The sequence below is a fragment of the Diachasmimorpha longicaudata genome, chromosome 15, assembly GCF_034640455.1.
Source record: "Diachasmimorpha longicaudata isolate KC_UGA_2023 chromosome 15, iyDiaLong2, whole genome shotgun sequence".
NCBI classification, from domain to species: Eukaryota; Metazoa; Arthropoda; class Insecta; order Hymenoptera; family Braconidae; genus Diachasmimorpha; species Diachasmimorpha longicaudata.
The window spans coordinates 4000052-4015143 of record NC_087239.1 but is presented as its reverse complement, the minus strand read 5'-3'; the positions used below and the strand labels follow the sequence as shown (position 1 = coordinate 4015143).

At 35.9% G+C, this 15092-nt stretch overlaps 2 protein-coding genes across 3 annotated transcripts in view; one reads left to right on the top strand and one right to left on the bottom strand.

Moving 5' to 3' along the window:
• Window positions 1–15092, bottom strand: part of LOC135169774 (gonadotropin-releasing hormone receptor) — a 29152-nt gene that overhangs the window by 3015 nt on the left and 11045 nt on the right. For both annotated transcript variants that reach the window (XM_064135069.1, XM_064135068.1), the window contains exons 3-5: window positions 1904–2087; window positions 1581–1783; window positions 710–831 (exon numbers count right to left, since the gene is read on the bottom strand). In XM_064135069.1, the coding sequence (XP_063991139.1) occupies window positions 710–831; window positions 1581–1783; window positions 1904–2087 (509 nt within the window). The remainder of the gene's footprint in view (window positions 1–709; window positions 832–1580; window positions 1784–1903; window positions 2088–15092) is intronic.
• On the top strand, window positions 5627–7709 carry LOC135169775 (calcium homeostasis endoplasmic reticulum protein-like). The gene is made up of 3 exons (XM_064135070.1): window positions 5627–5800; window positions 5873–6058; window positions 7109–7709. The coding sequence occupies exons 2-3, from the start codon at window positions 5915–5917 to the stop codon at window positions 7634–7636; spliced, it is 672 nt and encodes a 223-aa protein (XP_063991140.1). The 5' UTR covers window positions 5627–5800; window positions 5873–5914; the 3' UTR covers window positions 7637–7709.

Sequence of the window (15092 nt, the reverse complement as noted above, 5' to 3'; positions counted from 1 at the left end):
AAAAATTTTTGGAGGGGGAATTTCCACCAGGAAAATGCTGGGACGTGTTTGCAAGACTACCGGAGGGAGAGGAAGCTGAAATTGTGGCGGATAATTGGGTGGGCAAGATGGAGATGTGGGAATGGCACATGAGGCAAAGGGATTGGTGGATCAGCACTGTAGACCCTGCAGAGGAGGAAGAGAAAGAGAATCGATGGAACACGTCGTAAATCGTGAGGAAATACAAGATGCGATGATGGAGAACAGTTGTGAGTGGTGGAGCAACTGATGCCAGAGACACCAGTGGTGCATGAGACTAGTGGAGATAGAAAGGGTCAGGAAGCAGAAGGAAGAGGGAAGAAGAAAAGGAGGGAGTCATAGCCAGAGTTATAGTCAAGCACCAGAGCCTTTATTTGATTACCATTTAGCTCTAAATTTCTGGATATTGTGCCACGATTTTGTTATTCAAATTTGGTAGATCTGAATCTGGATATTGAAGTATCAGGAAACATTTCCATAATGTCATAGACTCCGACCCATTTTTGGATAAGATTCGAATAAGATTTGAATATTGGGATGAAGACAATCAGGATGTCATGCCCCAGGCGATTTGTAAATATCGATCAACATTGTAATCATTTCTTTTTCTTTATTTTAGCTCTGGTACTGGTGCACTTTTAATTAGCCTAATTATACGGAGATCTTTCTAATGATGGGACATTTACATTACCTTTGTCTACGTCTCGGTCGTCGTCTCTTCGGCCACAGGTGGAAAGCTCCGTAGATGAGTGGGTTAACCAGGCTATTGGACATCCCGAAGAAGAATATCCCTTTCGGCAGCTCAGCACTCAGCTAAAAATCATTCAGTAATTTCTCTTTCATACGAGATCTGTCAGAGACAGGGAATTACATTTTCAACCACTTTCGAACACATTCGATTCGTCAAAAGAAAATTGTTCTACCTCACATTTATAGGGGGAAAGTGTTTCCCATCTAGAGACAATACATAAAAGTAAATCGATATGTTATAAAAGCCCTGTATGACGGCTATGTCTTAAGCTTTTGTGGGCTAAAAATCACCGGGATAATACGGCTTTAAAATTAAGTCGTGACCCACCCACATAGCGTGTGTTCCACATTCCTAAATTCATTTTATGGAATTCGGATAATCAGATTATCTTTAATTTTGGCGTTAAAAGCTGCGGTAAAATCTTAGATAATTAATTGGAAAGTCGTGACCGTAGGTTTTGCGCTGTGAGGTCATATAGACGAAAAAGAAATTATAATTCAATTAAAAATATTTGTTTAAAACAATCAAATGAGTAAAATTTTAATTTGAAAACTTGTCTCAAGTTTTCGTCCGGTCAATATTTAATTAGCAAAATTATTTTTATGTTTTGAGAAGAAAAAAATTTGTGAACAAATCGATGGCTTATCTAATTATTAACAATGGAAGAGAACAATAAATATTCTTGTTTAAAAAATAACTGAAATACTAGATCTTATTTCGTAGTAAAAATTAGAGATTTTCGTGGATTTTGTTATACGACAGAAGATAAATAAATAAATAAAAAATATTTTAAATATAAAAGTATATTTACGGTTTGATCAGGATTGAGGAAGATGAATATAATCATCATGCAGTAGTAGGGCGTCCACCATATGACAAATGCAGCAACAATGACAATGCTTATTCGCAGGGATTTGCTCTTAGCCCGATGCATAAGTCTTTCCCTGTTCACATCCCCAGTGAGTTGATTTGTGGCATTATTATGAACCACACCCTTAAAAGTCTTCTGACTACCTGCGGATCAATTACAGTTTTCAAATATTCACCCTCGCATGCATGAGATAAAATTTATTTGACAAGAGTAACCACCTCTGGGAACCGATAAAATCGCAATAAAATCGATCCAATACGTACGTGCAATTGTGATGACTGTTGATACGTAGGTGGAAATTAATATTGCAAGAGGCAGGAGAAACATGACGACTAAGGTCATTGTTGTGTAGAGCTGCTCCTGCCAGGGTTCCGTGTAGGATCCATGCGTGACACATTGCAGGAATTCCCCGTCAAATGGTCCAGGTGCCACACGGAAAACTATTGGCTGAAGCAGATATGAAAGTCAAAAATTTATAATTTAAACATTGACAGAAATTTTTTATAAAAATTTGAACTCTAGAGGGTGAAACATGGGATGAAATGACAGTCAATCGCTTTTTAGGTCAAGTTTCGTTGGATGAATTAGACTTGGGGGAAGGGGGGGGGGTAATTTTTAGGATAAAACTACCCTTCGTTGTTGCTTCACTTCCTGGAGGTCTAATTTTTACTTCACAATAGTTAGAACGATTTTTTTTTAATATCGAATTACTTCAGAGAAATATTTATTTTTTCAAAATTGTGTTTCACTGGTTCGATAACTGCGAAGAGGGAGGGACTTTAGGTTTAAAATATGATAATAATATTACTGTAGAACATGAGTATTTTTTACGTGACTCTAAATGAACTCGATTAATAAATATTTAGTTCTTCCAAATTTCTGATTTTCTTGAGGGAATAATTTTGATGAATTATTTAATGATCATAATTAATACAGGAGGTCTTTCAAAATTATAAATAATATGATGATGCTCTAGAATAATTTAATTGACGCAATTTAAACCTAATTAGAAGAGAGATTTCAGAACTGAAGGATTGAAAAAATCAATATTTTTCTGAAGTTAATGGATATTTGGTTAAAATAATTTTTTCTCAGGGTGCATTATTGTTTCATAATTTTTACTGAATATTATTTTGATTGACAAGTTACCGAAGAGGTACATTTTTAAAAAAAATTTCCTCCCCATCGAAAAAAAAATATTCGTATTTGTTAACAAACCACGAAAGTCCAAATCTACTCTATAAATACCGACAGATAAAAAAAACAAAAATCAATAGCACCAATAGATCGATCAAGATCCCTTGGAAAAGCTGTTCACATGAAATCTAATTAACAAAAAACGGGAATGAAAATATATTTTACCCACAGTATTTTTTTAAGACAAAATATTCTGCGCGTTATTCTACGGAGTCTCGTGGATATCGGTAATTTTTAAAATTCAATTAGAGTAGCGAAGCCAAATTGTCTGAAGCCACGACTATTGCAACTTCTCTTTTTATTCCCTATAGCATTCGATCCGTATCATCGATTGTCCATTTCTCTGTTGCTCAATTACCGTCGGAATAAATTCCCCCCAACGTAGAACTGCCCATCAGTCTGAATCCACTGAGGACCTTCGTTTTCTATCGATCGCAAGACATTATTCTAATTTGACAGAATTGACGTGATCGTTCGCCGACTGCAGTAGAAAACACTAGCTTAAGTCAGACTCGCGCTCCGCTGAGTGCACGACACGTTTTCCTTCACAAAAAAATTTTCAGAAAAGTCAAATAACGTAATTTTTAATTAATTATATTACTATTTATTTTTTAATGCATTAGCAATAATAATTACACTTGTTTATGACAAGCAGCTGTAATGCAGCTGTAAAATTTTTTTTTTTTAAAGCGAAAAGCGAGGAATTTTTTTTATTTGAAAAGCGAACTCAATTTTCTTCGTAATTACGAAGATAATTTTCAGTCAACCCTGGAACACGTGAATCATTAAAGAGAAATGACTTTTTATCATTACAATTTCACTCCCCAGACACTCAACAATGAGGATGGAAGACAATACCGCGCGAAATCCTAAGAATGTTCATGACAGCCACTTCAACAATTCCCAGCTCTGCCATTACTGCTCCACTTGTACAATACAAACGTGAACGTCGTTATGACAAACTCATTTAAGAGCAACGACTGTTCCCCAAAAATTAAATTGATTATTTTTTTCATCCCAAATCCCAACTAATTAAATGGTGGCATTTACTGCCACGTGGTACAAGAATAAAACGTTATTACTTCGGATATTTTTCGAATATTTCCTTGGACAATATCGATCAAAAAATAAAAAAAAATGTTCCTAATAATAGGGTGAAGACAAAAGCCACAATTTGGAAATAATTCTTTACATAATAATAATAATAATAATAATAATAATAATAATAATAATAATAATAATAATAATAATAATAATAATAATAATAATAATAATAATAATAATAATAATAATAATAATAATAATAATAATAATAATAATAATAATAATTTTATGCAGACAGAAAAACGACACCATATGACGTGAAATGCCAGACATTTAATTGCTTGAAATTGGAATGAAAAAAATAATCCAGTCAAATCCCCCTCGACCTTCAAAATTAATCGGATATTTCCCTCCAGTTTTCCTGCGCAGCACTTGGGGTATTACTACTGAATAAACGTCGAAGAATTGAAAATCATAATATTTTTTTTTATAATTTAAAAACCGCATTTACTTTTCCTTTTCATGACAAATATATTTTTTGGGGAACGGATTTCACATGAGAATTCCTTCAATAATTTGACAAATTAATTTTTTTTCAACTTATAATCATAATATATTGTATTATGAGGAAATGTAACAACGAAAATTCTGCAGGTGACAGCTTAAATATGGAGACTGCTCGTGACAGCTACTTGAAGGACTCATCGCACTGAAGTTCTGTTTGTCTTAAAATGCAGGATGCAATGTCGATATAAATTTTCACTTCGGTATGAAGTCACTTAGGGACAACTGTTCGGAAGTAATATTCGTCACGTGTCCCTGCGAGGGACTTCCTCGTCGACTTTGTCCCACTTTTGTAAATCGTCGCTGTTATTTACGGAGTTCATTCGCTCTTTTACGTTCGAAAGGAGGATTTTTCATTCATTGGAGGCTCTTGAGATTTTTCAAAGGAGAACGCAGTCGCGAGACAGATCTCATCTCTCATGTTACCGACTGTATTTACCGTTCTACGTGTCAGTGGTTAAAAAATTGGGTGACTTTCGTGCTCGGTGAGCGGAAATATTCAGGGAATTGATGGCAGGGAAAGGTCAATATTCTGTTCGTTGTGGTTCGCTTGTAGTTTCAAGAGAAGAGGAAATAAATTATGTGATGTGTCTATGCAGCACAGGAATATGAAAAGAATGTATTTAAATGCAGGGATATATTAATTAATCAATCAAAAATATAATTAGTACAAAAAACAATAAAACGCAAAGAGCATTTGGTTTTTCAAAAATGTTTGAATATAAGAAAAAGTTATCTACAATTTTTTAAAATTGACAAGTCTGTAAAATTGGCATAATTCAACTTCTATTTAATTAGAAAAATTATAATTTCTATTTAATTCACTATATTTTTTTATAATAAAATTTTGTAAAAATATTCCGGTGAACGCATCTCATGTTAAACGACAAAATTTTCTTTTCGTAATTAGAAACTCTCTCTCTTCGCCATCACAAACTAATTTCGCGATAAAATTGTGATAAGAAACTGTCTCACAAAGTGAATTCTGAGAAACTCTGATTTAAATCCACAATTTAAAGTTAAACAAAAGCAATTATTGATAATTATCAATGAACTTTACAGTTTGACTTTAAAAATGTTTCAATTGAATTTAATTGATCTTTTTATTTCTTTCTCCTTTCCATTCTGATCACTGGACTTAGCTGATCAGAAACAACAACTGGTCGACTTGTTCCAATCAAATCATAAAACAAAAACATCCGATATTTCAATATTAAACAATTGCCTTCACTCCAGTCATGACATTCTGTCAAAATTGTACGTAGAAATGTTCATTTCATACTAAAAAAATTGAATTATTCATCCGCCCCGATCTTTACGCCACCAATAAAAGCTTTACCTGGGAGCAGATCCACGTGAGTGTCAATATTCACACCCGAAACTCTCTTAATTTACCCCACAACCCATTAACCCTCCAACTTCCTCAGCCAAATCTCCAGTAATTTGATTCAGTTACGACGTGATAAACAATGGTCAACCTTCCGAAAAAATCCCTAGAACTTGTGATATCAGCAATAAAGAACATGCAGGAGAGAAAAGGTTCGAGTTGCCGGACGATAGTAAATTACGTCTCATCCCTGTGCGACGTACCCCGAGATATCGCTCAGCGTCAGGTGCCGATCATTTAATAAAACTCCGATGCCGTGAAATTCATTATGACACTTAAGCGCGAAAAATTGATTCATTAGAGTAAACCAAGCCGTTTTCTATCGTTCATAAGTCGAGAACGACAGAGTGAAATTTTTAAGTTTTTTTTTTCATTTCAAGATTAAGTTTTATGCTTTAAATTAAGACCTGAATCGCCTCAATCTGATCGTTGGGACAAGAGATATCGATAATGAAAAATCGAGGCTTTCAAGATGGACAACCGAATTTAATTTGTTAAATATCTATCTCACAAGGGATTTCAATAGATTTTTAACTAAAAAAAAACGAAAATTTATTTTCAATGTTGGGATAAAAAACTACAGTGTTTTACGAAAAGTTTGACAGTTTTTAAATTTTTTTGTGATAGGATACCTCTTTAAATTTTCCTGTTATATGAGATACGACTTCGTGGTGTGAGGAAAGATATGTTTGGAATTTCTACGTGAATATTCCGAAAGACGTGAAATATTCAATGAAAATAATTCACTTTTTTCGTCATTCGAGAACGGAATGTAGTTGTACACAATTTCACGGAATTGTCACGTACACCGATGAATAATTTTGTCTGAATTTTCCGGTAGAAATTCGGTAATTTTACGAAGCGTCAAAAAATTCTTCGATTTTTTACTTTCAATAATTAAAAAATCCGACTTTAATCACTGCCTGCCCGTTGATTAAGGCCAAAATTATACATCCAAACCTAATCTTCGATAATGTCTGAATATATCGTAAAACCTAGATTTACTTAAATTTAACTCCATAAACAGCAAAATTGTGGAGTAACTAAAAAAAAAATTTTGTTCATTAATAAAAAATTTTGATGGTTCGTAAATTTTTCCTGAATTTACAGTCCTTTCTGCCAAAATAAATTACAATTCATGATTACATAAAAGTTTCGCAGCTCATCCTGCATTCTCCCCATGTAAAGACACGTTTCAAAAAATTTTTGCAATTCATATGAAATGATGCAGATGGTGTGAAGAAAAATGCGGATAATTTATCACTGAATATTCCAGGTTTTGGCTGCGTTAAAACGCGGTACAATTCATGGAATTTTACGAGAGACAGATGGCTACTACAGTCTCCCAACAGGCGCCTCGAGCGAGCACCTGGAGGTGGCCAGGCAGGAGCTGGGGCTGTTGGATCTCTCGTGTCGGAAGCGGAAACAAGAGGCGAGGAAGCGCAAGAGTTCGGTGGGATGTGGTGGGAGTAAAAAGACAATGAGGAAAAAATCGCGTCGGGGCCGAAGTCGCAGGAGGAAGGCATCCAAGGGGAGGAAACCCAGAGGATGCGGAAGTGCACGGGGCAAGAGGAGGAAGAGGACGAGGAAGCGGAGCAGACGGGGCAAGAGCAAGAGCAAGAGTAAGTACAACTGCGGACCGGGGAAGTCGAGGAGGAGCAAACGACGGAGGAGTAAAAAGCGGAATGGAAAGAAGAACAAGTCCTGCGAATGTCCTTCGAAGGTCAAGCTGAGGGCCCCGAAGAGCGACAAGTGCGGATTTAATTTTGTTGATTACATTGGGAGGAGGGAGCTAGAGGTGTGACCTGTGTGAAGACATTTTTAGGATTTTTTTAAAAGAAAAATTTGGAGGGAAAAATATATGTCTTGGAAAATTTTGATGGGGTTTTCATTGTCTTTTGTCTTGGACTGATGGATATCCTTCAGGTTTAATCTGCCCTGCGGTTAGTTATTAAATATTTTCGAGGAAAATAAATTTTCCGGGCAACTAAACAACTATTTTCTGCTTTCCTATCATGAAAAGTAAGTTTTTAAGGTTCGTATTATCTATTTTAAGACTCAAACCAACGTTGTCAATGTTTTATGAACATTTATAAAATTAATTACGTGGAGACTGATTTAATTTCAGTTCCAAAACGCGTCTCCTAGAATTTTCAACGCTTCAAAATTAATTTACCAATTTTTTTCTTCTGAGAGTTTTTATTAAAATTTTTCGTCCCTGTGGAATGCTAAAAATGGGACCGGAAATTTTCAACCGAAGAGTTTTAATAACAATTTCACGGACAGTTCTCCAAAAACCCCACCATACCCTGAACCTACTTAATACAATAACCGGAATTCTAAAAGTTGGGCACAACTTCTTTGCCGCGAGTAGAAACAGTCGATTAGAAACTTTTCACGATATTGTTACCTCCAGTCTTGGGTTTTCCAACAAGAATTTAACTCCTTAACTGAGAGAAAAAAAGTGAAACTTGCTGTTGTATTATAATGGGAGAATTTCATCGGGTCTGGAAGGAGTTTAATGGCGACGAGTAATAAATTTGAGCGTATAACATGAGTTATATGAGTTATGAGGGAGGAATGAGACTTCCAAAGCTACGATTTAATGTTGAGATAAGGCTGTGCAGCGGTACATATGGAAACTTGCAATATCAGTATTGTCAAGAGTTATGATTCACTTCATTTTATTACACTAAAGATTCATTGAATTGAGAATGTCCCTGAAAATTTATTTGTGTTAAAAAATTATTTTTATGATGATTATTTAAAAAAAAATTAATACATTATTCCAAACATTACACTGAACCATAAATAAATAAATGAGTAGATAAATAAGTGAATAAATAACTACATAAATTAGTAAAGAGATAACTGAATAAATAACTCCATAAATTAGTAAATAAATAACTGAATAAATAATTACATAATTTAGTCAATGAATAATGAGAATTTTTCGCAACATAAACTCCCAAAAAATTATCAATATCCCTTGACATTTTATCTTCCAAAATTTAGTCAACAGTCAATATGCCTTCGAATGGTAAAATTCTCCAATATTTTATTGCAATTCCATTCTCATAGATAACTTCCGAGCAATACTAAACCGTCACATCCAGGACACCAGGAAATAACATGCGAAATAACTATTTCAACCCACACATTTAATTTATTATAAAAAATAACACGACTCAACGTGCGATTCAAGCGCAATTTTCCATTTATTTCACACATTCTTAAGTATAATTTTGTTCTGCCACTGTCCGCACTCCATTAAAATAAAATCCCTCCATGTATTCGAGATATAAACTGAAAGCATATGTTACATTCAGGATCTCCCTGCTATTCAAATATTTCTCCAGGGTATTTTCCATAAACATGTCACCACCGGCGTTGCATAGAAAATAGACCGGAAGGATGAAGAAAGGAGTCACAAATAGGTGACTACACACGACTGATAATTCAGATCGCATTCGTGTGTGAGGTCGGAGAGTATTTACTGCAATTGTGCATACGGAGCTCTTGTACGGCTCCACCAACTGTCAACGCATATCTCCATTGAACTTGTTACCGCACACGTACGCAATCGCAGATCTAATTTAATGTCGTGTTAACCTGACACCATCGGGACAATACTGGAGATAAGTTGGATTATTTGATGTGTAGATTGGGGGTATAACGACGTTCTGGGAGGAAAAGGCAGGTCTTGGAGTCGAGTGGAGTATTTGGTTCGTGATTATTAACACAAATTAATTTTATTAATTAATTTTATTAATTAATTTGTGTTAATAATTACGAATAATACTGTTGATAAGCAATTTTATTAATTAATTTGTATAAAATTAACACAAATTAATTTTATTGATTAATTTGTGTTAATTTTACACAAATAATTGTGTTAATAATTTATTAAACTAATTTTATTTATATTTTCCCCTCACTTCCTCATCAATTACAACTTCATCTGAGTATATATTCAACGAAGGACGCCATAAAAACCACAAAAATCCTCGTAAAAATGAAATATCCGAGAGGAAGTGTTAGATTAAATTTATTGATGCCCCCCGGAATAACTCAGCTCGTATTCTATTTATTCTCAAAGATCAGCATCAAAGCGCCTCCTCAACAAAGCAACCGATAAAAATAAACTCTGGAATATTTTATCATTCGATAGAAATATCTCGCGTGGGCGATTGCGACTCTAGATGCGCCTAAAAAAAACTCCTCAAGATGATCTCTATTTACATTTGTCGTTAAACACGTCGTGTGGAACGCTCAAACTCAGAGACAGAGATTTGGGAGCCTGATCTTGAGATGTCCATTGATTTACGCAACGGTATTGTCTGACCAGTGAGTGAATGGGTTATAATTCGAATGCTAAATTCATCATCGACGTGAGGTGAACTTGAATGAACGCTGGGTTCGACATCAACGTCTAGCCACTTATTTAAGAGCTCTGAACTCAATTAGGCAGATGGGTATTCCCCATTGGAATTCCGGCACCAGGAATTCAATCAGGATCATGGGAATACGAAGGTGGTGAAGATAGGAAAATAAAAATAATGTAAACAAAATATCGTTTGGAGAGGAAATTGTTATTTTACTCGCGTTATACTTGTAAATGAGTCCTTTGTACTGTCAGTTTTGAAAGGGCTGAAAAATTCACGGAAGCTCTGGTTTCAAAACCACCCCGTTAAACATAAAGTACATGCGGGGGTGTGAGCTTTGATGAGAAGCGGTCACCGGAAAATGGGTACTTGAATGAATCCCGTTGTAGGATACATATAGAGAGAGAGATACACATAGAGAGGTAGCAGGAGCTTGAGGAAGGTCAATGGTGGAAGGTGTTTCAGATAGGAACATAGAAATTTCTGGCCAAAAGCTCTATCTGTATACACCAAAGTTTTGTTTGGAGATGTTGATAGGATATTCTGGGGTAAACTGGGCAGAATTTTCCCCTGAAGTTGTTGGTGCTATTTATTTGTATCAAGTAATCCTTTCTATGGTACAGAGTTCGATATTAAAACTTGGAAATTTGATGAAGAGCTCGGCGAAAATGGGGAATTTCTGTTTGAACTGGACGAGAAGAAGAAAAAATATATCTCAGAATTGAGACGGTAAATCGAAAAAATATTCTAGGGAGCTTTTGAAAAGTAATCGCCAGGACTCTCTACGAAAAAAAAATTCAACAAAAAATATCGAAAATTTAGTTCATTTAACAACAACTTTAAATATCTCGATTTCCCCTCAGGGCTTTATTTCTTTCTTTTCATTTCTAAATTCTGAACAATTTTCCCTGAATTTCCCTGAATGCAGGAACACATCGTAATCTTTAAAACAGAACATTTCTAATAAAAGATCCGACTGATAATTGAAAAAAACTGTAGGGTTGCTTTTTAAAAAGATAAGGAGAGTTTATTTCTTATGAAAAAGGGTACAATTGATGTTAACCCTGTGTTCACTATTTTTAACACACTTAATACACTCAAGACACTTAAACACACTCTTAAGTACACAAAACAAAACGTCTAACGACACTTCTATCGTCTATCGTTGCTCAAAACCAACTCTGACCCTGTCTCTCTTCTCAACCCTGAACTGGGCCTTAATCGCGTCACGTGTTCCTAGCATCCCCGGACCTCGCTGGCTGCAAGTATGTCCGCCTGTCACATCTCTGGGTCTCATAACCCCACAAAATATGACCCTTCAAGTGCTTCTATCGTACAGGCTTGCATCCCTCTACCAATCCATGTCTATTCGCGGGGTTTCCCCACAACTAGCACCTACGATACGACTACAATATAATCTTATAGCTCTAGACTATCTTAATAAAATACGGAGAACATCTGTCTATGATATTCGACAGATTATCATTTTTACACTGGGGATTTTCCATAATTATTCCCGATATTACTGAAATTTTATGGAATAATTAGATTTAAGGGGTTTCAAGGCCCGAGAAGGGTTTGTCACAGCATCTATCCGTTCATTTCAAGCCTTGATGGAGACGGTGACACGATAACGTATCTCTCCGGACAGCTATTGACATGGAAATCTCGGACCATCCGTCGATTCAGGAGAATTCAGTGATATGGAAATTGCGATCGAGATCTAATATGATTAATCGAAGCGTCTAGTCGACGGTGAAGTTTGATATCTATGACAACACCTGCTCTTCTGTGAACCAGTGATCGACCAGACTTTCTGGGGCCTTGACATTAATTTGGTCTTTACTTTGACAAGTGCAGTTTGGGAGGTAAATTAACTGAATAGATAGTTCAAATGAATTAGAAAAAAAAAATCAAATTAATTGATTCGATAACATCAATCGATTTTTTCTGACAGTGGACTTATCCTTTTTTTATCTCACGTTTTCGATTTTGTTCTGAAATAATCTTCAGCTCATGAATAATGCAATGGACATATCAGTTTCTTCCAGATTCTGAAATCTACTCTGTCCCCTTAACAATGCATTTCCCACGTTCGACATTAGTATGCATTAGTGACTGCATTTGCGACTAAATTGAAGAGATTGCTCAGGGGTGTTGAGCACAAAATGAGGGTTTTTAACACGAGAATAAGAGGTTTAACGCTCTTGTCAGAGAAGTTCATTTCTCATGTTACTCGGACAGTTATTAATGTATGTTGACTGAAACATATATTTTCAGATGGGAATGTATATAGATGAAGAGTTGGCAAAATGTCAATTTTCATGTGTCTCACGCACGTCCGCATGCGATTTTCGATGAATTGTTGACCTTCGATCTCTTTTGAGTCTTAAAATCCTGAAGTCCCAGCACTAAATTATTTTATTATTTATTACATTAAATAATTTAATAATTATTTAATAATTATTTAATGTAATTTCTACCGAATGAATGTCTAACCAACACATAAATCGACCGAAAAACCGAATTTTTCCTGCAAAGCTTCACCCAGAAAGTAGTTGATTATCATTTCCTCCCACGTTTTACCCTCTCGAGGTCTAATTTTTATCTGAAATTTCTTTTCGTGCAGTAATTTTTCAGACTTTTCTCTCCGTCTATAAATGGTTTAAACTCATCTTCATTAATTAGTCGACTGTCTATATCTTAAAAAAAAACCTCGAATAGTTGGAAGTTCCTTTCAAATTTGATAAATTTACTGGCAGAAGATCCTCTCCAAACAGGGACTTGCATTTTCGACAGAATTTGTAATGGCATACTCTGATATTCAATCCGTTATCTCGACGTTTCGTGGAACGAAAAATATGGTACTCTTATTTCGTTCATTGAAGCGAGATAAATCAAATGGTGTGGAGAAATGCGAAGGGCTAGTTTACAGAGAAAGTTTGTCGATAATGTGAGAGACATATTTCACAGGCGAGTGCAACATAACAAGTTCACATTTATCAAGTTATAATGAAAAGAAATCACCCGGGCTATTCATAAAAAAATTTCATCACAAAAATTCGAAAATTTAACCCACACAACACAAATACATTGATCCACCTTTCCAGGAATTTTCGGATATTTTTGAATGAAGAGATTGACGACCGTTGAAAGTCCCACTGTATAAATAATACGTTGATTATCCTAAAAGGACCGGAATTTGATAACAATACCCGTTTTCCTCGATGCGCCACAAAAACTCGTAAATATCCAAAGTTCGAATATCCCACACTATAAAGTATTTCAGTAAAATTCTAAGCTCCTTGGAACGGGTTTCCGGGAGCGACAAATCTCTTGACTTTCCGCAGACAATATACCCCACGATATTTTTATGCACGATAAACCCATTATTGCCGCCTGACAACGCATCGTGCCAATAAAATAGGGGAACTTTCATGAGCCATGTTTCATCATATTGGAACTACTGAAACGAGAAAATCTCGGAGATGATAATATTTGGAAATTTGAACGGTATTAGAACATTACGGCGCATGTGCGCATGCGTGAGGGGTCTCTAGGGACTTTACTCGCGTGATAGTGTCGTCTGGGTCGAGAGCGAGGGCCGACGCACCACGCGAGTGAAAATCCCTAGATCCCTAGTCATGAAGGATGTTCTTTTCTAGTGACTTTGGCTTCTTCGAGGTCGACAAGGGACCGGTGCCAACTCCCGGACGATGAAAACTGAAGACCAGTGCGGAAAAGAGATTTTTCCGAGCCGGGAGTTTGTAACTCTCTTCTCACATTTACATTTCAAATGTTTGTCAATAATTAATTTTCAGATGGAATGAATGGGTCTCTGTACGATTAGTATTTCTTTTCTTTTAATGTTTCCACTTGAGAGTGGAAAACATTTTTATGAGAGAAAATTCTGGGAATTTTGGGGGTGACGTGTATTCTCTGTTTTCTGAATGTACAGTGCATAAGTGGGACCATTCTTGATGAGAGACGTCAGGTCCAGGGTGTCGTGTCCCTTTAGTCTATTAGTTAGTTCGTTTAAGGAAACGAAGTAGAGCGGTTGTGCCTTTCCAGCGTATAAAATAAAAGAGGTAGAACAATATTCGGTAAAAATTAAGGAATAATTACGCACTTTTGCAGTGAACTCTCTGAAGAAAGTCCCGAATGTTTAGGAAAAAGTAGAGAACGTTCATTAAAAGGTTCGTAACTGTTCCGTAATTTTTACTGAATGCAATTTTGACAGTCAGATTACGGAAGAGGTACGTAATTTTTAATTTCTCTTCCTGCAGCGCTGGAACTCCAGAAAATTCTTGAGCCATTTTTCAAACGGATTTGTCTATAAAATTTAATGAAGCAAATGGAATGAGGAAATCGAAGCTTCTGATCAGTGAAGAATCCGTGCAGTTGTACTACAATTCAGGGTCATTTGAGCAGAAGACGAACTCGGAACTCCGATAACCCACGTTTCGTCCTCAGCGATCAAATTCGTAGATAGACGAGGCACGCAGTACACAGAGAAATTCCTCCCTTCTGTTTCACGAAATACCAGAATTGTTGGATCGCTATTAACTGGAGTGAGGGGATGGCAAGTGCTGGATAAGCGAAGGAGATTTCACACGGATCTTCACGGTTATTGGATAGCAGTTCAGAGAGAACAAGGACGAGCGATACAGACATAAAAAGACGTTGACTCTCAGGATAAGATCCTGATGTTTACGTTTTAACAGATCGTTCTTCTCGAGCGAGAACAGCTGTTGATTTTGTTGGAGGATTAACTCCGTAGGAATTTTCAGTCGAAACAAAAGCCCACGCGGTGAACGAAACTGAATGGGGAAATTTTACGATTAAAATTTTGTTGGGAAGGGTTTTTACCCTATG